The sequence below is a fragment of the Serinus canaria genome, chromosome 2, assembly GCF_022539315.1.
Source record: "Serinus canaria isolate serCan28SL12 chromosome 2, serCan2020, whole genome shotgun sequence".
Classification (NCBI taxonomy): Eukaryota; Metazoa; Chordata; class Aves; order Passeriformes; family Fringillidae; genus Serinus; species Serinus canaria.
The window spans coordinates 13,321,485-13,348,010 of NC_066315.1; the positions used below are offsets into that span (position 1 = coordinate 13,321,485).

The 26,526-nt window shown below is 40.8% G+C and overlaps 2 protein-coding genes across 6 annotated transcripts in view; both read right to left on the reverse strand.

Moving 5' to 3' along the window:
- Positions 1–1,268: 1,268 nt before the first annotated feature.
- Positions 1,269–22,953, reverse strand: GJD4 (gap junction protein delta 4). Of its 3 annotated transcripts, XM_009085828.4 has the most exons (4): positions 22,878–22,953; positions 10,023–10,118; positions 8,457–8,592; positions 1,269–5,712 (listed from the first exon to the last, which is right to left on the reverse strand). In XM_009085828.4, exons 3-4 carry the CDS (start codon positions 8,518–8,520, stop codon positions 4,532–4,534), a joined length of 1,245 nt encoding a protein of 414 aa, XP_009084076.1. In that variant the 5' UTR covers positions 8,521–8,592; positions 10,023–10,118; positions 22,878–22,953; the 3' UTR covers positions 1,269–4,531. The 3 variants fall into 3 exon arrangements, with proteins under 3 accessions (XP_009084076.1, XP_050826795.1, XP_050826794.1); XM_050970838.1 differs by lacking the exon at positions 10,023–10,118 and having other exon boundaries at positions 22,878–22,950; XM_050970837.1 differs by lacking the exons at positions 8,457–8,592; positions 10,023–10,118; positions 22,878–22,953 and adding an exon at positions 7,321–7,480.
- The window catches only part of CCNY (cyclin Y), a 118,516-nt gene continuing 114,603 nt past the window's right edge, over positions 22,614–26,526 (reverse strand). For all 3 annotated transcript variants that reach the window (XM_050970840.1, XM_050970841.1, XM_050970842.1), the window contains one exon: positions 22,614–25,584. In XM_050970840.1, the coding sequence (XP_050826797.1) occupies positions 25,468–25,584 (117 nt within the window). In that variant the 3' untranslated portion in view covers positions 22,614–25,467. The remainder of the gene's footprint in view (positions 25,585–26,526) is intronic.

A 26,526-nucleotide genomic window follows, 5' to 3' on the forward strand; every position in this document is an offset into this window, starting at 1 on the left:
TGGACACTGGATAATGTGAACATAAAGATGCAGCTGATACATTCTGATCAGATTTCTGCCCTGGTGAACTCATCTTTCAGAACAGCATTGCTGGGTATCACAGGCCAAGAGTTCATGCTATGAGTGAGCAGAGATCATCTAATCTGCAGAACGTTTTAGCAACTCAATTACAACGTAAGACATGATGCTGTAAAATTACTTCTCTGTCAGTGGAGAACATCAGGCTATTAAAAGCAGATCAAAAGGCAGAAGTTAAAGAACAGCCTTTTGAAATACTCCACTGTCCTATTTTTGAGATGTATTTCTTTATTGTCCTAAAATACTACAAGCAGTAACAATTTATCTGTTCTGCATTGTAACCAGGACATTACAATAATCTAATGCCCAATTAATGTGCTCTTTAAGGATTTCTTTTAGAAAGCTAATTGAGATAATGATGTATCATTTAAGGGCAGATAACTTGAAAGAATATATTGAGGGTGTCTCTACACTGCTAACTTCAGATTTAATACTTATTCTGGGCTGAACTGAGATATTCATGGAGAACAACTGCTGCTGACAGGAAATCATACATTCCCTAGACACCTGTCTAGAATGTCTTTCACAAGAGAAGAGAGAAAGTCACAGCTTTCTGCTATGCTGCTGAGAGTAAATCAAAGTAACCCAACCTAAAAAGTGCAAGAAGAGGATAAAGTGATTATAACTGACACTTGGCTTCTAACTAGTTTATCTTTTACTTTAGTATTTAAAAATATAATACAAAACAAAACAAAAAAATTTGAAAAAATATTTGTTTAGAGAAAAAATTAAACATATTTTAGAGGCAACAAGATAGATTTTTCTTTTCTTTCAATCGTGTTCATACTGCAGAAATTTCCAGTGATGCTTGATTTTGCTGCATAGAAAACATGAAAATTCTGTGCCTCTAGCAGCCTACTAGTTACTTTTTAGCAAGAGAATTGCTATTGAAGTGCAATAGAAGATACTAAGAAAAAAAACATGTCTAAGACATTTTATAATTTTCCAATAAAAATTTTATTTCTTACATGAAAACTATTTTATCCTAGATCTTCTGGTCTGTTCCAAGTCTTATTTCCAGGGAGCTCAATTCTTTCTGTATAATCTCATGGTCAGCACCACATGAGGCTGGATGAGAAGAAATATATATATATATATATATATATATCTTCTGTATTGTTCCATAAAGCCACCTCAGGGTGCAAGAGACATCTGCACTTTGAGCACAAGACAAAGCTCTCTGAGGGCAGTTTGAGGAGAATTGTGCTTTCAACTCATCTTTGAAATTATTTTCTGAAGTAGATAGAATAAGAAATTATTTATAGACACATCATTAAACATAATAAGAACTTTTTGTAACATTTTTCTGAGTATGCAATAATTTCTGGAAGGACTTACAAAACCAATGCATGAGTGTAAAAGATTAAATTTTTGTTTCAACAGGAGAAAGCCTTACTGCTTCTTTGCTTCACATCTATCAGCTTTGTCCTCACTCTGAGACATCTAGACATGTCTACAGCACCTCCACATTCAGTGGATACAAGGGGAAATTACAGCTGATCTTCTTTGTTTTTTCAAGTAGATTTTTTTTTTTTTTGCTATTTTCTCCTCCCCACTGTGGATGTCCTTCCCAACCCTCACTTTTAATTTCATTGAGCTCTGGAAGTTCACAACAGTCCAAACTTCCTTTACACTTCTTCCCTTGTATTACCTTGCTGACAAATCAGCTGACCTTGCTGCATCTTTGTAATTAATAAACGTGACTTGGAGAAGTATTAAAAGACTCTGAGTCACTGCCCTAGGAGCAGGTTGTTGATGCCAGAGGTTCCTATTCATTCCCCAGGGAAAATTCCATACCAAATTTTTCTCTTTTAACATGCAGCTTTTATAAGCACATTAAGTGCTTATTACACTGACTCTGAATTATGTTTCAATGGAGCCACAAGTCCCAAAATCAGCCAGGTTTGCAGAGATGCAGCATAACCCAAAGGCCACAGTCTCTGCAGACAAATGAAGACATCCACTAATTTCACTTTCCATTTCAAACACAAAAAGAATCTTTCCAATTTCAAATGAGACCCTTCAGTCATTAAAAAGTGTCTAACCAGAGAGAAAAAAAAGTAGTGTCCAGCCACAATGCATTTATTATTTTTCCTACCCTATTTATATCTCACACTGTGGGATGTAGGAAATAGACTGAATCCACATTTGCTCCTTGCATTCCTTCTCACATCTGAGAAGATGCAATGAATCATAAAAGGTTTCATTGTCCAATGTTTTGTCATGGATGTGTAATCAGCACAGACCCCATTAAAGAGGCTTTGGAGGATGAGAAGTTTAAATATTTAATGTTTTTCTGCCTATGATAAGTTTAATAATTAATGCTGCTTCCACCCTGGAAATGACAAATCACACAACAAACATGCACAATAAAGAAACAAACAGAGCTAATGGAGAAGAAAACCTTACTTAGAAGGTAGTAATTAAAAATGCCCATAGCCTACCTCAGGATCCCAAATACTCTGTTCCTGACCCCAAGAGCAGTTCTGTCTACCTATTAAGCCACCTAATTTTGGGGGAATGCAGAAGAGAAGGGATAACTGCTAGTCTTCACCTTATACATGTGAGAAATAATACAGAGGTGAGATGAGCCTGTCTTGAAGACTTCTGCACCCATAGGAGAGAAAAGGTAGGTGAAAGCAGCTGTCCCTTCATGCCCTGCACATGGGAGCCAGCCCTTGAGTCATTACAGAACCTTGTTCTGTGGCAGCCCAGGAGCAAGGCTGGACCTGTGCCTGATCTAAACTGCATCATAGCTACTCCAGCACCAAGCAGGATCTACAAATACCAGCTCTTGACACCCTCAGAATGATTTGTTTTATAAGACACTACCACCAGCACATTTCTCTGGGTACATGCTCCTCCACATCCACTCCCACTGATGATCTGCAGGTATGTGCCACCTTCAAACCCCACTGACTTGTAGCTAAAAGAAAACTCACCTCACGCACTGCTGTGCTGTAGTGCTGGACCACGCTTATGCAAATGTGACAGAATTAACACTGAAGGAAGGCACAAAGTGTAATTGTAATAAAATCTTCTGTGATTCACTCAATTTAGACATGTTTTCAAATCATTAGCATTATAAGTCTGTTAGACAAAGAGGGTAAGCACTTTGATATAGACATTGCCACAATATCCTTCTTTCAGGGTAGAAACCATTTTCCCTAAACCCAGGTCTGAGATAATCCTATTGTGGGAGAAAGAGGTGTATCTAGAAAGTGACTCATCTTACCTTTAGAGACCCCTAAAGCAGGTCAGGTGACTCATTCCCACCTCCTGAAATTGAGAGCCCAGTGTGACTATTTAAGGCTGAGAAGTAACACCCTGCAGAGGTGTCAGTGGAGCCAGAGCACGAGCATTGCTGCTCAGTCCCTGTCAAGCTGCTGGAGCACTCCCTGACACCCTTCTGGCTCACACCTCCTTGGTGTCTCCTGGGAAATTCCCAAGCACAGGACCATTCCCAACAGCTAATGTGGATGCAGCCACTCTGGTTTGGAGTTATTGTAGTTCATAGAATGGTTTGGGTTGGAAGGGACATTAAAGATCATTCAGCTCCACCACCCCTGCCATAGGCAGAGACACTTTCCACGAAACCAGATTGCTCAAAGCTGCATCCAACCTGACCTTGAACACCTCCAGGTGTGGGACATCCAGGACATCCACAGCTTCTCTGGGCAAACTCTTCCACTGCCTCACCACCATCAAATAAAAAAAAAAAAATTATTTGCATCTAATCTAAACCTTCCCTACTTCAGTTTGAAGCAATTGTTCCTTGTCCTGTCACTACATGCACTTGTAGAAAGTCTCTCTCTGGCTTTCCTTTAGGCCCCTCTAGGTACTGGAAGGTGTTATAGTTGAATATCTCAGGTGTGGTCAGGGTGCAGCTGGCATCAGTGTCAGAGAAAGGAACCACCCTGGCACTGCTAGCTGGGAGAGGAGTATTGCCTGCAAGCAACAGGATCCAGGGCTTTTAACAATTTAATACTTTGCTACAAAACAAGTGTTTTTATTTTATTCACTGTCTAGTCTTCTTGAATATCCTGTCTTAGAGTGGGCTTTGGGAATTTAGTATGAGGAGATAAATTAGGCTTCTGAGAGTAGACAACCTATCTTTGCTAAGCTCAATCTTTTGCAATAAAACTAGTTAGAGTAAACAAGTGTTCACACATACTCCTGGAAAACCAGGTCAGTCACATCAGCAACAGCCCACAGCCTTTTAAAACCATCTACATGCAAAAAAAACCATAAAGATATCTCATTTTCTAAAGAACATGTCCCTTAATGTAATACCCTTCAAACTCTTATTCAAAGTTTTTGCTTCTTCTCTCTTGGAGTAGAATGTCTCTGCAGCATGACCACAGCTGAGGGATTCAGCTCACACTCCCTGAAGCCTCTTCAGTGATGCAATGATTGCCCTGCCAAGGTCACAGCATAGTGCTCATTCTGGCTTCTATACCCATTCAGACTTTTTTGACCTCAGGCAGCTAGAGCTGCTATAATTCGATTGTTGATCAGGGCTTTTTAGCTCAGCTGAAGGGTAGAACCCTAAAAGCTTGCTCTGAACAACAGAGGAAGAAGCTCCAAGGGGAGACTCAATCTGAGGTCTCAAAGCCAGGGCAGTATCTTTCATGAAGTCTTGCTGAAGTCTGGGTCTCACTTGGCTGCAGGGAGTTCCTTGGTGGTCACTGGCACACGAGGGTTCTTCAGTGCTCTGCTGCTTAACAGCAAGGTCTCCTGGCACACAGCAATTATTGCTGCTGAGGTTAGTGCTGGCACTCTGCTGGGGGACACCTCCAGGATGAGGAACAGCCTCTTCTTCCTCGTCAGGGAGAAGTGAGCAGGAGCCATCACTGGTGTGACAGCTGTTTGCTACTGGGCCATCCCCACTTTGAGGTGGAGAGGAGCTACTGTGCTGGACTAGGGGAAGATGTATCCTGCACTCCTCCTCTGTGCAGAGGTTTGCCAGCTGCTTGTTCTTTTGGTTTCTTGCTGACATTCTCTGGAGAGCACAGACGAGATCAGCAAGGCTGAGCAGGAAGGACAGACTGCTGACCCCCCAGATGAAAATCATCATGATGGATTTCTCAGTGGGCCGGGAGATGTAACAGTCAACAGTGCTCGTGCAAGGTGAGTGGTAGCACGAAAAGCGGTCAGGAACAAAAAATCCAAAGAGAAAGTATTGCACTGCTGCAAAGGCAACCTCAAGTAGGGTCCTAATAAAAAGATGAATGGTATATGCCCCTGAAAAATTAAGGACACTTAGGCTGTCTGCACCACAATCTACTCGATTGACAACTGCACTTCTACAGAGCTGCTTCACATCTCTGGGGCTTGATAAACCCTTGTTCCTCTTGCACCCATGCTCCAGACAGTGCATTCTCACAATGTGCACAGCCACCTTGTGCAAAACATAAATGCTGAATGCAGCATAGGGCAGCAGGATAGAGACAGTCTGAATGAGCCAGAACCTAAAGTGAGACACGGGAGAGAACAAGTCATAGCAGACGTTGGAGCATCCTGGTTGCAGGGTGTTGCAGACAAAGCGCTCCTGCTCGTCTTGGTACAGGGGGTAGCCTGCTAACACCACCACTGCCATTCGCAGCAGGATTATCAGCATCAGCCAGAGCTTCCCTAAAGAGAAGGAAAGGTAAGAAAGTCAGATCCTGAGAAGGAAGGCAGGTCATGCAATGATGTTCTTTCTATACACAAAGCATTTGAGGAAACAATCTCCCCTCCTATCTGCTCGTTTTTGGTTTTTGTTGGTTTTTTTGGGGTTTTTTTTGACTGGGACTGAAAATCCAGTGAAAATGTATAACTGACATATTCCAGCATCCTCATCTAGACTCAGCAATGTAGGAGCTAAACATACAGTAAGCCATGCCAACAAAAACCGAATGAAAACACTCTGATAAAAAGAGATCAAAACTGACTAAATAATCCATTTCACTCACTCACTTTTTTCCTCATTGTTGAGTTCCTGCACCGGAGTTTTGTCCTATTTCAACAATACAGTTCAGGTAACACAGAATGAGACTCATCTAGACAGCAAAGATTGCTCCATGACATAGTATTTGGTCTTGGTCTTGGCCATGACATTATATGTAAAGTTTACTTTGGCCAACAAAACTTTTTGTCTAGAATGGTATTTACTAGCAAGCTATTAATTAGTTATTTTTATTATTAGCAAACTTATGCAAAGTGTTCTACAAACACAGATTTGTGTAAATGTGCACCCCAGACATTTCTCTCTGTTGCCTCTTTGGTTGCCCTATCTTGGCCGTGGTTTCCGACCTTTGTTGGCCTCAGTGAGCAGCTTTCCTGCACTCAGACATTAAGTCCCCTTCTATCAAACCACTCTATGATTCTGTGAAAATCTAAAACCTTTTCCTGGACTGGATAAGAAGGCTTAAAGATAAACCACTCTGTTGTCAAAAGTTAAAAATGCATTCTGTACGAACACATATTCAGCATCTGAAGTTCAGTTTAGCATTTGAATTTCTCACGATTCCTTTTGAATTCTGTCACCAATTCCCTGTATAGTTTTGAAAAAGTAATTTTATTTAATAATCCCCTACAAAAAAAGAGGAAAGAAAAAAACTGTTTGAAAACAAAAAGAGGGGAAAAAAAACAACATTAAAGAATTATAAGATTAATTCTGCTTTAAAGTTTTGTTAAGACATGAATTGTAAACACAGGCAGAGAAAGAGCAAGACTCAGTGACTAAAGAAGTATATTATACAGAATTAATGGCTGAGAAATGTACTGAAAAGATCAAGTTATTAATAGTGAATGCACATCTCACATGAACATAAGGTTTTGTGTGCAATCTGTGAAATAGCACCAATACACACAATAAAGGCTTTTAAAAAAGCATGTCAAAAAGCATTTTTCTATAAGCTATAAAACTACTGATGGGTGTTGCCTTGGAGCATTTTCTTCTATATTTCTCATAAAGCTATTTCCCAGTAGTTGGTGTGAATTCAAAATATTTAAATATTTCCACAACATTGTGTGATACCTATTACTGTACTGAACATACTGTTCAAGTGCCCTCTAAAAACCTTTTGTGGCCAGTAGTCTGATTATGGGCTAGAACAGTAAAACTGCACTCTGAAGTGAAAAAACGTGAAGAATATCTAAGGTTGATGAGAGATCATCAGAGAAACTGCTGCTCCTGGCAAAATGATGTATTATCCAACCATAAATAAATGGAGGCCTTTCCATTTTGTCTTTAATCACCTGAGTTGTAGTGGTGGTTTTGCTGTGTTTCCAGCTTCTGTGTTTGCTGGCAGGCTGTACTGTTCCTCACTTTTGACAGTGGGTCAATAGGAAACACCAGCTCTACAGAATCTGTCATCTTTAGCAAACCATGTTTCATCCTTTGGTAGCGTTTTTTTCCCTGTGAGGACCTCAAAGAGTTTGAATCTCATTAGTTAATTAGGCTCAAAATACTACATGCTATTTCACTATCAATTTTTAATTTGAACATGTACAATGGGGAGTACTGCTTAAGAAAAAATCAATGGCTCCTTAGGAAGTAGTTTAGTGTGACATACATTTGAGAGATAACCCCTCCATGCATCCCTGTCCCTAAAGACCCAGTCTTGATTTAACACACAAGAACAAACCTCTCCAGCAGCCCTGCTGGGGCTCAGCTCAGCTGGAGGCTCCCTGCAGTACACAGCATAAACTTCAGCAACTGCTGCAGGCAAAGAGTCTTTAAAGGGCCCTTGAAAGTTTTCCTCTGGCTCACACTTTGTTCAAAGTAGCCCATGAAAGAGGAAAAGAATTTTATTTAAATTACATGGGTGAAAAATAAACAGCAAACAGTTTGCTAAGGAAAAGACAATGGCATTTTGCTTGTGTTTGCTTTTTTTTATGCATATGATCCTTATTTGTTTCCAAAATAAATAATGAAAAGCAATAATTAACCACAATGGTTGTAACCACAAACATCCTCCTGTAAAAGAGAGGGGGTCTTTTGTCCTCTTTAACTTTTTTAATTTGTTACTAAAGCTATTGCATACATTCTACCATTCACTTTATGTGGTATAAGTTCAGCATTACTTCTGTGTGTTTTTTCAATGATCCCTTCTTCCAGCTGACAGGGAGCCCTGTCATCAAGTCCCAAATTTGAAAACCTTGCCAGAATATTTTATGCAATGTTCAGGAAAAGTCTATCAAAGAGAGAGAAGCAATCTCTTTAACAAGAAAATAAATACATCAACCTCTTCTATCAGGTATCAAGAAAACAACTTTCTGTACAGATCACAGAACCACAGTCTGAAATTAAAGTTGATTATCAGTAGGGCACTTGGGTGGCTTCAGGGTATGAAGCAGCAAAAGAAAGAGGAGAGCTCTTATAAAGTACTTACCTACAATAGTCACATTATAGTTGAGTGTGACTATCAAAAATCCCAGTGAGTCCCAGTGCTCCATGTTTGAACAGGCTCAAAACACTTCCAGCTCCTGATGTCCTAACAGTTTTGTCATTTCCAAATGAGATTAGACCTAGACAGGGAAGAGGGGGGTAAAAAAAGGGAAGAAAAAATCAAAAAGGAAGGAATTTTTGCTGAGGGTCAAGGACAGAAATCAGGAACTCAGCCAAAACAATGGGTTGATGAAGGATTATTTTGATGATTTGAACAGGACTGTTAATTTTGAATGTTGATCTTCAGGCTTTAACACATTGTCTTGCAAAAGCTCTAGCTTGTCAGATCCAATTGCTCCTACCTCTGTGTGGATCCTCTGTCCAGGCAACTGCAAGTGGACAAGCAACAACAGGAGTGATCTCTGCCATTGTAGACTATTCTTACCCTCCCAGGGCATACCAGCCTCCTGGCATTGCTGAGATACTTCAGTGGTGAAAGACAGGGAGAGAGGAAAAAATAGCATAGACCAGGAAATAACAGACCTCTCTGTCTCCCCACAAGAATTGCAGATGGATTAGAGAAGGAAAGGAGATAGAAAAGATGAGCATCCCTGTGCTTGAAAGGCAACTTCAGTTCAGGTCACTGGAAGCTATTCCATTGAAATTTCCCCAAACCACTTGGTTTTTAAATCAAAACCTCCTTGACAGAACACCATGGCCCTGTCAATCACAGCCACACCAAACTCTCCTCTGTGTGCTGAGCCAGCCAGCAGGCTGGGGCTCCCTGCAGGCAAGATGAAAAACAGGGGAAGCTTTAAAAAATAAAAATCCTAAGGGTGGGGCTGGTTTTCAAGATGCCACAAGTCACTCATTTTTAATTTATAGCAATCCTTTCTGCTGAAACTGCTTGGTATTTCACTCAAACTGCTTGAAGATCACTCAAAACATCTTAAGGGTGACTGACCATCAGTCTCACACCCAGCAGCCTCTCAGCAGGGATGGAGGGAGCTCCCACTTGGAGCAGAATGCCCGAGGGGCCAGTGCTCCTTGACTGCAAGGTGTAAATGCCCAGCATGTCCTGTACTGTACCCCAGGAAAAGCTGGGGTGAAAAATAAGACTCTCAGCTTTTTGTTCCTTGCCTCACTTTTCACCCAGGTTACCTTGGGGAAAATAATCTACCACCATCTTCCAGCCACTGTTCCACCAGATTTGGGATGTTGCTCTGTCCTTTTTAACCTGGGCTGTGGCAAGGATAAACATACAGTGAAAACTTAGTCATGAAATAGTAACTATCCCTACAAAGGCAGCTGAAGAAGGAGACTCTGTGTGAACTAGCAAGGGAGAAAAGGCATTTCCTGACACCTGTGGGGTGGCAACAGCCCAGGCACAGGCTGGGCACTGCAGCCCTGCTTGTGTGCTTCAACCCAGGACTGCTCTTGGGGAGCTCAGAGGGGGCTGTGTGGAGATACTCCATGGCCTGGGGGCACTGCAGCTGGGCTGAGCTTCATGGCTGAGCACATCTTACCTGAGTAAAAGGTAAAACCATTAGTTTCATAAAGTAAAACATACCCGCACAAAGACTTTCTCCAGCTCTCTGCTCACAGGTTTTGCAATGCCTTAGCAGAACACACTCCTCTCTGTAGTGAGCACCCTCCTAAGGAAACCCTAAAAGTGAGATTAGAAAAGATGGCCTTTCAAAACCCTTTGTCTGTTATCTGTGTAAAAAGATTTTTAATTGCAGAAGTAAATACAGAAATTTTATTGGTTCCAGAATTTATTTAGGTAAAATATTTTCCAAACTGCCACTTCTTCTGTGACCAAGTTTTATTTATGGTTTGTGTTGATGGTTTTAGTTTCATTTACTTACAGACAGACACATTTTCTTTTTCAGCCAGAGATGTGTGTGCGTGAGAAGTAAGGGAAGGAAGGAAAGCTGGAGAAAGTCAATAGAGAAAAGATGCAAACATTTAGGGTGTGAATTATGCTGAGGTCTGAAGGTATTCCTGGTTAAACACCCTTTGTCAAAAATAAAGTCAGGAATGCCAAGATGGTGGCAGGATATGAATACTCAGCAGCTGCATCCACACAATAGGCTATAAATTGTCCCTGTCAATATTGTTGGTTAAAATACCCTTGCTTGTCGTTGCTGTGAGACCTCTACTGTTTGTGGAAGAGGGATAACAGCTAGGAATTTAAGCCCCCAGATTGTTGCCTGAGGAACTATACCAGGCATCAACATCTGATCCCACAGCATGGATGCACTGAGATAGGGTGGCCTTTTTTTCTAATAGAAAGCAGGCACCCTCCTGTCACAGTGCAGCTTAGCTTAGGTCAGAAAGCTTGAATTACATTTTAGCTTTTTCAGACAAGCTTAGCTTTTTTTTAATTTTAGCTTTTCTAGACAGCTCATATCTCACTTGAATCCAGGGCTTCTCCTTTCTGTGGTGTGTCCTCTTCCCAAGCTTCTGCCATCAGCCCACACTGGGCTCCAGTCTGAGGTGGTTGCTGTAAATGTTTGGTCTCCACAGGCTTTGGTTTCCTCATCCCTTGGCTCAGCACTACCTTTCAGGCCAGGGTTCTCACCTCAAGATTTTCCATGTCACAGCTGTAGATATTCACCACACAATCCCCCCTGTTTATTATTTATCTTTAGCTGTTCCCTGTATTCCCAGCTGGCCTGTAAGGACTATAAAGAAATAGGGAGAGCAGATTTCAGACATGGGTGCACAGCACAGGACCCCAGCTCTGCAGTGCCACCAGAGGGTTGGGCACCATTTCCCACACCAGAGGATGGGCACGTGGTGCACAGCCCCACCACTCCACACACACTCCAGCTCTAGAATCCCACAAACAACTCTTCCCAACCTAAAAAACCTCTCAAATTTGTGAACTTGGGCTGCATTCTAGTCAAAAAGAGAGGCAGGCAGAAAAAACTGACATGGGATTGGGTAAAGTTAAACTTGGAAACTCAGCAGTACCTCATCACATCTCATTTTAGGAAGGGCCCTAAAAGCCACTGAAAGCTTTCAGAGACAGTGAAACATAAGAAGATACAATCTATTTTCAAGTTTGCAACTGCTGTCTACATTCATAACCCCTTATCCTAGGTCTAGGGTTTGATCCTGCAAAAACACACAGATTCCACCTCTGTGAGAGACCCACTGAAACATTTTGAGCTACTGGAACTGCATCTCACTGCAGTGTGGACCTGTGCCACGTCCCAGGCTTAGACCTGGGGTGCTTCACAGAGCAAAGACACCTCAGCTAGTCCTTGGCTCAGAATGACACCCAGAGGTAAGACAGAGTCAGCTGGAAGCCACTTCAGGATCAAATCTGTCACCTGAATGGTGCCACAATTACATCACACATCAAAAAAGCTCCCAGAAAATAAAGGCATTCCTCTGGCCTAGCAAACCCCAAACCCATCAGTCTCACCCAGTCAAGACCTACACCAATGACACTGAAGTGAAGTGAGAGTTACTAAGGGACACTGCACCCTACACCACACCCGGCAGTGAGGAACATCCCTCTACCAATTTAATTAAGATTAAGGCAAAATAGGTCAGCATAGCAGCTTCCCTAACAGACAAAGTGATCTGGCATTTCAGTCCAGGTCCTTTGGTATGTCATAATTTAAGAAAGAAAAAAACCCAGATGTCTCTATTTTAAAGTCTAAGTAAAAAATCTACTTAGAATTTTTCTAGTTAACAAAAATTATGTGTTAGTGAGGAATCTTGCAGTAAATCTAGCTCTTCTGAAGGTGATTTGTGAATGAGGGGAGGGGGGGAATCTATTTGAAAGGGACAGTAAACATTAAGAGGCAATGTATCTTGATGGCCTCATTTTAAAATTTGTGAAATACAGCAGAAGGGGGAGAGAAAGAAACAAGCTAGCCAGGAAGGACAATAGCAAATTAGAAGGAAAAAGCTGTCCAGAGCAAATGCTGTTTTTAAGACATGTACACACACACACATGTAAACCTTCACAGCACTCACACAGCCAAGGAGGCAGCACAGCATGGAAAGCCCTTTGCTTTACACAGGCACATGCAGCACTGCACACTTGGCATTCCCTGGGTGCTGCTGCTGCTGTATGAAAGGAGCCTGTGCCCAGAACTGCCACCACAGCCACTCAGAGGTGGAGAAGGCAAGGCAATCACAGCTCCAGCTGTTGGGCTACAGAGCCTACACACTGAGGTAGGGAGCAGTGAATGTTTTCCATCATGAAATATTCCATAGGGAGCTTAACCCATGTGCTCCTGCTCCCCCCCTGCCCAGCCTCTAACTCATCAGTCCCCAAATGAAGAAGCAGCAAAGTTGAGCGCAAGAAAAGAAGCTTCCAACAAATGCTTCTTCCCCATCTCTTCCAGCCTTCCATTCCCAGGGAGAGCTGCAGGCACACATGCTCAAATGTAAATAAATGCCACTGTATGTGTGTCTAAAACAGCCCAGAAGGACACCCAGAACTGGGAAGTTCAGCTGATATGGATTGGATTCAACCATGCTGACTTCCACACCAGCTCTGTCCTCTTGGACACCAAAGCCTGGTGCCTCAGAGCCTCACACACGTTGCCTCACTGTTCCTCTACTAATTCAGTAAACCTAAAAAGAGAGTGTGTTCCACTGCATGCTCTGAAAGATTTAGACCATTCTCCCACATTGGCTCAAACAGTCCCTTACTCTAAATGTCTGAATATTCAGAATTCACATTTCTAAAGGGAACATGCTTTTAAGGGAATGACAAATGGAAAAAGCAGCTCTTCTTCAGACTTTGGTTCAGAGCCTTCACAGCTACTCAGCCAAGAATTTTGAACACTTCAAGACAGATACGAAGGAAAATTAAGTAATGGAAAATATATTCTCATTCAGGAGCTCAGGGCCAATTTCTGCAAAAGTATTTCATTTAGTTAGTAGTAAAAGCACAAAATGAGTCCACTGGATTTTCAAAAGCACATTATTAGTACCTCCTTAACTCCCACTGAAATTGGTAGCTACATGAGCACATGACATTATTACTGAAATCTGCTCTGCTGTAACACACACACACAAAATCTTGTATAAGAGGGATTCCAGCTCTTTTTTAAATTTTGCACTTAACATTTAACACTGAGTTTTACAGTCACCTTTCTTTACAGTGCCAAATACAGAACTGAATGTTTGGAATGTTTAAGGATCCTGTATTTCATGATGGAGCAGGTGATTTCATGTTTTATTAGTGCTCAACATCCAGCACTAAGGAGTTTTTTCCTCAAGCAGGTCCTCACCTAGCAATGGTCAGGCAGGCAAAAGCATGGTGAGCTGATACCATGGAAATTTAAATAAGGAAAAGGCCCTAGGTAATTGGAAAACAGATTTCATAACAAACAGAAGACTGCAAGAAATCTTTGGGTGACCGTGTTTTAAACTTAATACTTGGTTTCTAAGTGTGAATATTGCTAGAGCTGTGGAGGGCAAATATCCCTGTTTGCACCATGCACAACAAAAGAGGTTACTGTGCTGGTTCTGGATTTCAGTAAATAAATCTGTCATCTTAGATTTAACATACAGGCAGCCACTGTGCATTTAAAATAAGAGTTCTTTACACCTTCTTGTATTTCATGGCGGATCATTTTAAGAAACAAACCCTTCACTGTTGCCTCTGTTATTGAACACTGACACTGCTTTTTCTTTCACCATGGACAGATGCACTGTAACTCCGTGGTCATTAAACCAAGCACAGGGGAAAAGGCCAAATGAAGAAGGAAGCTGAAAAGGGATTTCCCCCCTCTAATTCACATCCAGCTTAAACTTCAGGAATCTCTGCAGGCAGTACCAACTGTGAATTTCTTTTAACATGTGAAGAAATGTCATTTTCAAGTTAAAATCCTCCCTGTGCAGAAGTCAAAAAATACATTGTATTAAATCTCATTTTGTCTTGGAAATAGGGCTTTAAATAAATAAAAGCTGTATCCTGTGCATAATAAAATCCTTATCCAGAAGAGTACTTCTGTCTAAAAAGAATGTGTACATCTATCATACTGCTTCAGAATGAGAAATTTCGATATTCAGCTGTGTTTAATGATCAATGAAGGGAAAAATCTAATACTCCTCATAGTTGCTACTCAGAGCTTATTAGACAAAAGAATTATTAGATTTCTTGCATTGATATCAGGATGTACAATTTATGTATGTACATCTGGCCACTTAAAGGACAAGAAACTCAGTTTTTGCACCTCACCTTTATGAGATGCACATCACCTTATGGTTTTATGAGGCTTGTTTTGACCTTAAACTGTGACCTGCTAATAGCCTAAGTTAAGTGTGGCCTTGTAAAAAAGTCATTTAAACAAAATTCAGATAGGTCAACCTCTACAACATTAGGAAAAATTACCCCAAATTTTTATCTCAGGATTTGAATTTGCCTCCACCCCAAACCTTTGCTTTACAATACAGTCCTACCACACCAGCTGCCCACAGTTTCTATGGTTTCTGCTTTGTTTTCTTCCAAGAGCCATTTTTAATGATTGCTAGTGTACTCAACACATACTGGGCAGTACACAAAGAATTCCCTCATTAAACTGCAATAGCATTTACATTCTATGCATTCCATCAACCAGGATTTTTTGTTTTAAAGAGAAAAGCATCATAAAATTCAGCCCGATGGTTCAGTCCTTAGTAAAACTGATAGGAGTTCAATACTCAACTGTCATTCATTCCTTTGAAAATTTTTACCACAACATCAAAAGGGTAACAAGGTCCCTGAAGGATTTATTCCAGTGTCTTAGAGAGCAAAGGAAAACAGACAGGAATGATCAAGAGTGGATTTCCCCACAGGACCCATCCCCAAGGCAGGCTGGGAACACACAGCACTGCTCCCTACCTTGGAGCAGCTCCCAGTGTTGTCCAGAGGCAAGGAAATCTCACATGGTGGATAAATGCACTGGCAAACATCCTACTGGGGTCAAAGCAGAGAGCAGCAAGATTTTGCTAGGAAGGTAAACCCAGCAGAAAAAGGTGTCACAGCACATGTCCCAGCTGAGACTGCCACAATACACAGAGTGTCCCCATAACCCTTCAGGAGCTCCAACCCATACACAGTAACACCTCACCTCATCACAGGGCTTCAGGTGCCTGCCCGCACAGAGTGACAACCTGTGCCTTCAGAAGGCTGCACGCATGGGCTCTTCTTGTTCTTTGGCCCAACCTTTTACACCCCCCATGTTGATGCACTGCACTGGGTGCCCTCTGTTCCCTTTGGTGGTTGGTCAGTGCCCCTGGGCACTCCAGGGCTCATTGCTGTCAGTGCTGCTCACTGCTTCTCACAGCTGTGCCCACTGGGATGAGGCTGGGCACAGCCCCACCCCCAACCACAAACTGTGTACCTAGAGGGAAGAACACCAATTTATGTCCTGCCTGTTTTTAAATGATAGTCTGGGATTCTATTTTCCATGAAGGAGCAGGCACTACTGATGATGTCCCATTCACTTACCCGTCCCTTGCAGGGCAACTCAGCCTCTCAGCTTACTGTGCACAAACACAGAACAAACCTCCTCCCATTTCTGCATTTGCTCCCTCTACGCTTTTTTCCAAAGGTGGTTCCCCTCAGAACTGAGAAATATCTCCAGCCAACCACCTTTGCCTCAGCAAAACCTTTCAGACCACCTGGGCAAAGTGATTTTGTCACTCCAAGATATCTAATAGCTTCCACTGAAAATTCTTTCAGTACCAGTAACAGAAACAAAATTTTATTACTACAGCAGGGCACAAACACAGCACAAAAAGACAAAACAGGGCCATTAGCTCAATCTTTCTGCCTTCTCTGCATTATAACAGGTACTTTGCCATTTCAATCTAATCTACAAAAATCCTACCAATTACTGTGTTCCTGACACTATTAAAAATTGCATTAGTTCTTTGAACTGGTTCAGTGGGCTGAGTGCTGGCAAATCCAGGACAACTGGCCACAGATATTTATGGATATATTCCCCTGTGACCTGTATTGTGCCTCCTAACTGCTGCTCCTATTTCAGTTTCTCCTCTTTTCTCCCCCACATTTTTTAAATTTACCTGCTTTCTCTTTTGACTGCCTTCCCCTCCTGGGGAAAAAAACATTTAGGCCATCAAAAAACTCTTAGGAAACATCCCAAAGAGCAGTTGTTTAAGTACATTAACAAACACAATTTGCCAATGAGGTTCTCATTTCTGGGGAATCAATCCAATAAATTGCCAAACAGAATCATGGTCTGTGATATATCTGCATTCCTGAATAAATTGTATTCTTTTATGTACATGACAAAGGAAGTTATGTTGTATTTATGTATATATAAGATGATTGACCTTTCTTTCAATGGCCACATTCATTTAGATGCAAAAATATACACTTTAGAAGGTCTTACATCTTTGAAATTTATCACGAGTGCTTCAGGACATGCTTAAACTGCATTCCCCCACACTAATAAAGTGGTTTCTAAAATAGAGTCAGGAGAACAAAGTTTTTCACTTGAATGTTGCAGCTACTTGTGTATGGACTAATTCTCCCTTTAGAGGTTTGTGTCAGAATCCCCCAGACCCCTGTTTCTAATCTGCAGGGATTCCTGTCCCAGGTTGTGATGCTCAGATAGGCAAAAGCAATTTCCAGTTCAAGTAAGGTGGTCCCCTACTGCCCCTTCCTGCCTTCAGCCATTATATGATCCATCCCTCGGGTTTAGAGGTTTCAACTCTTCTAATGTTGACAAAGTAACCCAAAGTCCCTCAGGTGAGCTTGGTCTTTCAGCTGAGCTCTGCCTCTGCTCTCAGGGCAGATGTTGTTACACAAGTGTAAATGATGAGGTCTCCATCTTGCCTGGCCACAGATTTAATGCACAAACCTCACTAAAGGCTCTGCTGAAGAATGTGCAGATAAACCAGCAAAACCAGGTCAGGCTGGAAGGGACCCTGAGCAACCTGGGCTAGTGGGAGGTGTCCCTGTCCATGGCAGGGGGGTTGGAGCAAGGTGATCTTTGAGGTTCCCTTTGAGCCAAACCATTGCAGGATGGCCACCAATTACCTGTGTCATCTAACCCTAAGAGAGGCATTGCTGCTCATGCCAGTATCATGCATTGGAGCAGGGAGGAGGCCCAGCCAGGTGTGTTTAAAACTGCCAGGAGCTCTGCCAGCAGATCCCAGATCCCAGACACTGGCCCAGCCCACAGTCACAGGTACAGCACAGGGAGGTCAGGAAGATGCAGAGACTGATGCATGAGATCCATGCAGGGAAAAACAGCTGCAAATCTGCGTTAGGTGAGATGCACTGGGGCTGCCCAGTCATACTGACCCAGTTTCACTTACCTGAGTCCCAAACATTCACCTGACAGCACAAACCAGTGCAGACCCACAGAATTCGATCATTTCAATGCCCAGAGTGGCAGCTCAGGCTGCAAGGATGAGGGTAAGGAACTTGTGGGGTGGGAAGCCTGAACTCCTCACCTACTTCCTCAGTCCTGTGCTGACCCAGCTCAAGGACACTTTTCCACTGCCCCAAGAGATATTCTTCCCCCACCCTCCTGTGTGACCCACCATTGGATATTGCATTTCAGCCTGATATCCTCAGAAATGCACCTGGGGTTGGGGCTTTCTGTTCAAATCCTGAGAAATCCTTCACTCAGGAGAGCACAGGACATTAAGCAACAGATGCAGAAATCAAAGCTAGAGATTTCTTTTGTTCTCTGTACTCCTGATGCTCTGAAGCTCTCAGTTTATACTGAAAGTATTAGTAATATGTAAAATTTCTTACAAATACTGAAAAATGGTTAAAAGTTCACTGTTCATGTAACAGGATGAAGTGGACAGGGCAAAATATCTGCAATCTTGTATTACTGGATTTACCTATCCTTAGTAAGTCAAAGATAAATGCATTCCTCAGGAGGCAAACAACAGGTTCAAATGACATTTTAAATAATTGCCTTTTTATTAGCAACTGCCATAGAAATTCCTTATCTAATGCAATTAGAACCAAAAATAAATGCTCACATGCATACACATACTGAGTTGTCGAGGAAAAGCTCAAGTCTGAAATTACAAAGAAAAATCTGAAATGGAAAAATTAAGATGCTGATTTACTATATATTTTGGAGAAAATTTATTGCTTGCCCTGGTTCCTTTGTCTAAGAGAAAATTATTTTAGAAAAGGTTAAGGGAATCAGATGTCTGAACACAATTTCAGCTAACACAAGGCTCAGCTATTGCACACTTTAAGGGGCAGAACAACTTTGTTCTGCCATATGCCAGCAAAACAGAGCAGAACAAAAAAGCCTTTCTGATGTACCACAATGACAGGCCACCACAGAAAAGCAACAATTTCATAGGCTACATTTCTCCCAGGTCAGAAACACCGAGAGGGTTCTCACTGAGACTCATGATTAAATGGGCGAGCAGAAGAATCAGGGCAGTCCTTCAATCACTGAAGCTCAGGGTCAGGGTGACATGACCACAATTTCTCTAGATGAAGTCAGTACTGTCTCTTTATGCTTTGAAGCATTTATTTCTGTTCAGCTGAAGGAACCATTGATCCCAAGCCTTGAATCAGGCAGATCTGGAAGATCACCTTACCTGACATTCAAAATTATCAAGATACACCCAGCTATTTTCCTGGGTTAAAAGAATCATTCCTCAGAGGACAGACTTAGAATAGGTGCCCTACAAAGCTCTGGCAGAGAACACATTCTGACTGTGGACTCATTCCCATGGCAGAGTGTAAGGTACATACCTGCTGGCAGTAATAAGTTAAATATTTAACATTACAAATGCTGGTGGGGATTTACACATTTAAACCATTCTTACTTTTGTGCAAAGCAATGGCGTAAGTTGGAAGATAATTTTCCATCTCTGTTCAAAACTCTGCTGTGCAAAACTACTTTAACTACAAAGGACTTGGGGTTGGGCTGTTTATTACCAGGGGATGGGGGGGTAAGAGGTTGTTCTCCACAATTCTTCTCACCTTCCCAACCTGTGGCTTCAGAATTGGGACTGTCATGTACTGAGAGCTGTCATAAGCAGGAGACTCTCATTACCTAATGTTCATACTGTAAGCCCCACAGCAACATCAGGTTACCCCCTGCAGCTTTTGTTCTTAACTCTTACTACTTTTTTTAACTTTTTTGGTAAAGTCTACTTTCAAGTATTACTGACTATATTCTAATAATTAACAATGTGTACTAAGCTTTTGTCTACACAGAACGACTTCTTACTGGAAGGCCACAAAAGGAAAAGGATGTCACTATGGAATTAAGGTGACCACCAATACTTTCCAAACACTGACATCATGTACCAACATCAAGCTAGTTCTGCCATTTCTAATGCTTGATGTTCAAGATTATTTGGTGTGTGTATTCTACATGCTCTTATGTACCACTTTGCTCAGTACAGCCTGGTCTTCCTCCTCCCCAGATCAATGAAAAACACTCTGCATATCCTGTCCCATTAAACTCTTAACTCAAACTCTCTGCCCAAGAGATTTAATACCATCGCACTTCTCAAAGCATCACCAATGCCTTTTGGTATTGACAGCATAGAAAGTACAAATACATTTCTCCATCTTTATTTCCTGGATTAATTTTAAAATACACACACGGAATTGTGCCTCATAGCCCTTCTAGCACACCAATCCCCATCCTTTTGGCCTCTCCTTTTATAACAGCAGAATGCTTCACTTGACTGAAATACGTGAAAGAGAAGTATGTGGCCACAAGATGATTTGCATTGTTTAAATATAAGAAAGCAAGGGTATCACAGCTGCCAGTTCCCAAGATACTGTTTCCATGGAGAGTAATTTATATTAACATCTAAAGCACAGGGGCATGAAAACCCAGAGCAGTGAAGCAAGGAAACCTACAGCTAAGAGAAGAATTAGTTCTATACTTAAGTGTGCTGTGGAATCTCTTACATCAAGGTGATGTCTTACTCTAATGCCTGTTTAGAGAAGCCCTCATGTCACATGAGTAAGTCTTCATCTGCTTTTTGAGGATTCACTTCACTGCCAGTGAATTCAAAGGGGTGGCAGTGCTAGTTCCAGAGATTTTCCAGCTTCAAAGTTTTACTGCATTAGTTACCACAGCACCCCAGTCTCTGTGTCAGAGATGCAAGGCAAAAAGGTCTGAAACTACATCAGGTACATAAGTAAATTTTCTAAGTACATGGGAAATTGTATTTTACAAAATAAAATTTCTGACATTTTGTTATTTGCTGTTCTCCATCTGTAGTGACCATTGACATCTTCAGCTTTACAAACTCTTACTAGAGGTTCTGGACAACTCATGGGTATACAGCCCCATTTCACCACACCAAGAAGCTTGCTTAGCATATCTTCACCAAACAATATCTTCAGGTGTAACAGCTGAAAGCCTCTGCTGATAATACTGAATCACATTACACATGGTGTAAAGGGCATGAAACAACAACTCTTTTTCACCCCAAATTGCATCAGGCCAAATAACTGCTATTCTAGAAGGAACACAAGAAGTGCAGTCTATTTCTCCTGCTCTGTCACCTGCCTTTCTTCGATTTGCCATCCTGTTGCTTCTTTCTTCAGTGGGAAGAGTGCAGTGATCCAGGCCAGGCAAGAAATAAACTTGAGCCTGGCTTTCTTGCTGTAATCATAGAAAAGCTTGATTAGGAAGGGACCTTAAAGACAATTGAGTTCAAATTCTCCTGCCATGAACCCTTCCAGGGATGGGGCTTCTCCAGCTTGTCCCAGCAACCTCTTCCAGTGTCTCAATGCAATCAGTCCTTTTCAAGCTGTGGTTCTGCAACTCAGCAGTTACTTTTTGTTGATTCTCGTAAGAGCCAGAAAAGCAGGTTCTCTCACACTATGAAACAATCCTTTTCAACATCATAATCCACATCTACTATCATTATTGTTTTCCTTATAAGGAGAAGGTTTTCTTCTAAATCTCATTTCCCTTTTTAAAGCATTTTCACAGAGCAGTGGTTGCCACACATCTGCCATCATTACCTTCAGTTCATGCAGCTCAGTCTCACCAGTTCCATGGTTTCCTCAAGATGGAGTTCATTGATGAGAAGAAAGACAAAAACTGCAGAGAGACACATGCTGCACTTTGGGTGTAGCACATTTCCACGTACATCTAGGTGAATTCACACAGGTATGTTTGTGTCTGTAGTTGAGCTGATTTCTCAGAACTCATTAGACACCAAGTGGGAACTTCACTGCACAGTAGGCAAATGTTATCAACAACTGCCAAGTCAAGTAAAAAAAATTTCTGATTACAGAAAAATGTGTTTTACACAGAAGTGAGGAAAGTGCTAGAAGCTAGGCTGAGTGTATTCCACAGGAAGACCAAGAAGAAGCAGAGCGCAACACGAGCCTGCAGTGGATGTGCAGCACTTCAGTTAGGAGTTTAAACACAGCACTGGGAAATGAGATCCTCATTACCAACTAAGGACGACTGTAAATAATTTGTTGCTTCAGGTGTGAAGATTTTGGGCTTTTTTCTTGCTCTTTCAGTTTCTCTATCCCCTCCCACACACTGCTATTTTTATATACAGCCAACACTAACAGATGTCATTTTGTCATCTGCCACCATTACACCATTGCCTTTTTCTGATGAGGTTTTTGTTACTTCTAATCTTTATATTATAGCTAAGGTTTCTGGCATTAGGGGAGCTGGATAGAAAGGTGTTAAAACACCAAGTCTTAGTTCAGACTCCATATATGTAAACAGCAATTATGCAATATATGCTAATTTCTCTCTCTCTAAGAAAAATCCCAAAATCCTTAACAAAACAAAACCATTACCCTGCTATAGGATAGGATTTTGTATATTTTTAGCAATAGAAAACATGCATCATTTGAAGAGCTGACTGGGTTTGTGGAAGGTGGAAAAAGGTGATTTGATCATTTTGTTTTTGCACTTCATCCCATGACTCCAGTGCTCTCAGTCCCACATGACAGTGTCTGTCAGAATGATATATGTCTCTGGCAAACAAAGAAATACAAACAGTAAATCAAATATAAAGAGGTCTGCAGGTGGAAAATGGAATTATGGCAACAACTCTGGGCTGCATATGGATGAATGATTAAAACCCTTACAAGATGCCTTTTTCAAATATTGATCCAATTATCAACACATAAATGACCAAACAAGTGGCCCACTGGCTCAACAAATAAAAATAAGTCATTAAGACAATGATACTTGAAGGGACAGGTTTATTATATCTCCTACACCTTCTCAGTTCTGAGCCGGTGACCAAAGCAATCATGAAAACCTTAATCCAGAAAACATTTACAGCAAAACAATGTCTTTGTGCTGTTAATTAAAATGTTATATGGTTCTCCTCCCTTCTTACATCTCCCTTGATTCTCTAACTTTGCAATGGTATTTTCCATACAGTAATGCTGAAAAAACTACACTAAACACAACATAAGCCTAAATAATATTTCATTTTTAATTACCTGGTATAGAATACCTTGCAAACAAAAGACACGTTTCAGATTTACTGACAGGTACTGTAGTTTTTGGCAACCCTGGAACAAACCAGAAGAAAAAGCAAAGAATTATTCTATAACCATGAGGGAAAGAAACATCCACCTAAATGTAGAGGATTCGTATGGTAAAACTAAAGAAAAAATCCACACTTAGAGCAGATTTTTTTTTTAATTCTTAGTGCAAGAAACATAACCAAGTTAATCACAGAATCAGTACTAATTAAGAATATGGAAAATTCTCCTATACAGAGGTAGAGTCCAGTGCACAAGGCTAAAACGATATTCAATAGTCTAAACAAGACTGAGCCAGGTTTTACGGAATCCACTTTTTAAAGTATCAGACTGTATGTACATACATACAATAAATAGACTATACAATCTTTAAAGTAGTTTAATAAACTTCACAAAAATTATAGTAGATGCATTGATATCTTTACATAATCCAAAGTTCATATCTCTATCACCCAGAAATGGATAAAACCAATATTCCTGATATCAAGTTAAATGGAAAATAGTTTAGCAAAGTGTTGATAAATCAAAATATTTCACATATTTTAAAGCCTAAATTTATGCTTATAAAGGATGAATTTCAAACGCTCTGAAAATGTTCCTTTTGATACTATCTGTAAAGAGGTTTCAAATGCTGTAATTTCTTATAAACACTTGCCTTACATTCCATGTTCAAGGGAAAAATGGACTTGGATACTCACAGTTCTGATGCATTGGCACAACAAGAAGTGATGAGAATTAGATTATTTTAAAGGCCCAAAGAACATCAGGAGAATTTATGGACAAAGCCTTCATGTCTCAAACGAAACAAATCCCATTGGAAAGCTAACAGGAACTGTTTGGTTTCTCTGCTGTGATCCTGTGGGTGCCTCCCAGGATGGGGGCCCCGGATCAGCATCGCTCTGGGAGTCAGGTGGGCATCTCTGGGCCCCCAGGTAGCTACAAGCCCATAGGGCTTAACAAAACAAACATGGAATCTTTGTGGGTTACAACAGTAGTGCACAAATCAGGGACATCTGCTGCCATTCCCTTCAGCGACAGTCACAAGGACAGATTTCAGGGAACAGAAACCTTTCAGCTGTATCTTTCTAAACTGTGCAAAAAACCAAAAACTGGGTGTTATGAAGCAAATATGCTTATACTGACAAGTTATTTTGTATAAAAGGTTCTTACAATTGCCAAGAGGGGAACAGCCACAGTAAGAGCGAAATAATAATAACCGAGGAGTTCAATAATCCGAGTTGGAAATTATATTCACAGTTCAGTTTCTTTTAATTTCTATAAGCACCTACACTGAAAAACATGAGGGTTTGTATTTTAGCTTCCAAATCAAATCTCCTTGTGACAGATACCTTATTAAGATTTCCATTCTGCTCTTCTACAGGCCTTCTCATTGGAACAATTTTTTTTATTATTTTTTATTTTATACAAACAGACTCACTTTGATTTAAAGTAAACATATAAAAATTGAGAATATTGCTTGCAACAATGGACCTGGAGGTGAAGGAATGGACTTGTCAGGCCACAAAAAAAAAAAAAAAAAAAAAAAACCTCCTTCAAAATGGATGAATTCTGCTAAACTTCTAATGCTAGGAAAATCTGCAAAAAGGATCACAAGATCTGTTGCAAATTTCAGAGATTTGGCCCAAGTCTTATCATCATCATCTCAAGACTTTAACAACTGTATCTTCATATTAAGGAAAAATAAATGATTCCAAGAACTCAGGAAGGCACACGCACCCAAGTATACTATAAATAAAACACATCATGAAATTACGAAGATCTTCTGATCCCTGTACACACTTTTGGTTCAGCACTATGGTCAAGTTCTTTCTTTTGAAATACAATAAAAGGCATACAAGAAATGTAACATATGCATAATAATTAAGAAGAATAATGCTAATAAGACAGGTTACAGAGAAAAGTGCAGTGAAAAAACCCAACACTATTTATTCAGGGGCTTGTGCTACTGTAAATTCAGATTTCGTATTTCCTGCTGTGCAAGGGGAAGAATTTATCCTGGGAAGCAGCAATGAGGAATGCAAAAAAAACAACAACAACTACAAAAAAGATATTAAGAGAAACCTTGAAGATGGAACTCTCCCAATGTCATTCCTCTAGTGCACAGTCATCTGACTACATGGTTTTTTTTTTTCATGCTGCCATTTCCCTTCATGAGTACAATATAATAGAAAATGGCAGAGTTCTTAAATATTTTTCTGCCTCTACTTCATTTTTTTCTTTGTTTCTTCTTCCAAGCACCTGATTTGCTGTTTCCTCATAAAAGTGTAAAGCTGTTAGTGGAAGTGAGAAAAAAATTGTTGCCGATCTTCTCTCCTGAACACCGATTTCTGCATTTCTCCTTCCGTTAGGCATTTCACTCGTGTGCTACACAATGGGGAGGCACTGTAAAGGCAGCTTGACAGATTTAAAAATAAAAAAAAAAAATCAAAAGTCTTTTTTTCTTTATCCCCCCCGCCCCCAGCCCACTCTGAAAAATATGGATGGATGAAACAGTAGGTCCATAGGAATATTCCAGTCTCCTCTGTTAGGAGATAATTGCAGGGGACCATCTAACCACAGTCAGATTGTCAGCACTGACCGACCGCTTCTTTGCAGCTTTCCTGAAGTCCTTGTATTTATCTTCACACAGGCGAGAAATGGCCTGCAAGAGGAAAGATGAAAAACCCTCAATGGCATTGCCCACAGCTGTCCAGGAAAAGCAAGACTAAATGCAGATTTCTACATACAGGTGAAATTACAAAAGTCACTTCATTAAGCAAAACACATGAAGACTCAAAGACTCATTCTCCTTAAATCCTAGTTTTCATTTCATTAGTCTTGGAAGGAAGGCTTGCATTGCCCCACATGGCAGCTTCAGAAGGACTAAGCATTCTCCAAGCCCTGTCTTTGCAGGTGAACCATCACAAACCTCACTGAGGCAGCTGCCAATGCTGACAATATCCATTTTACAAAGTAACTGATGTATCATCCTTCATAGGTTAAAAATTGTGGAAAACTTAATAAAACAACTACAGAAACTGTGTTTTTGGTGAATTTAAAAATCGGGTGGCTCCTAAATTTTTTATTTCTTAAAAATCTTGTATTAATTATATTTTTCTCTTTTGAGAAACGGTTTTGCAGGACACTCACCCTGCTTTGCCTCCTGAGCTGATGTTAACTCACCTTTCAGAAGCAGATGATCATTTCTATGTGACCAGGCTATCTTATATAGTTCCACAGGGAAATGAAACTCATATTCAGAATCATTTAATTCATGTTATAAATAAATAGTCATTTTTAAACCTTTTGAAGAGAGACACAAACACTATTCAAGTGTCAACTCCTTTTGTGCTATACTGGAGTTAATGTTTGATGTTTCTTCCACTGTTTTTAGCCAAGTTTAAAAATAGTATTTATTATGGACCTCACATGCATGAATTGACTGCTCCCTAAAATAGCCTGTCTATTAGAGTTCATATGGCTGGGACAGGCTGTGGTTGGCATCAGTAGAGATGCAACTCTGGCAATCAAACTGCAGAGCTGCAGAGAAAGCTCACTAAAAGGAGTACTCAAGGTCAAATTCAAAAATACAACAAACTAAAGC

What these genes read in the sequence shown, in the direction of transcription:
- GJD4 (XM_050970837.1), bottom strand. Translation starts at nt 7,459, where the DNA reads ATGAAACATGGTTTGCTAAAGATGACAGATTCTGTAGAGCTGGTGTTT. An exon ending in AAACCACCACTACAACTCAG is followed by an intron (nt 5,713 to 7,320) that starts GTGATTAAAGAC and finishes CCTTCTCTTTAG; the next exon opens with GGAAGCTCTGGCTGATGCTG.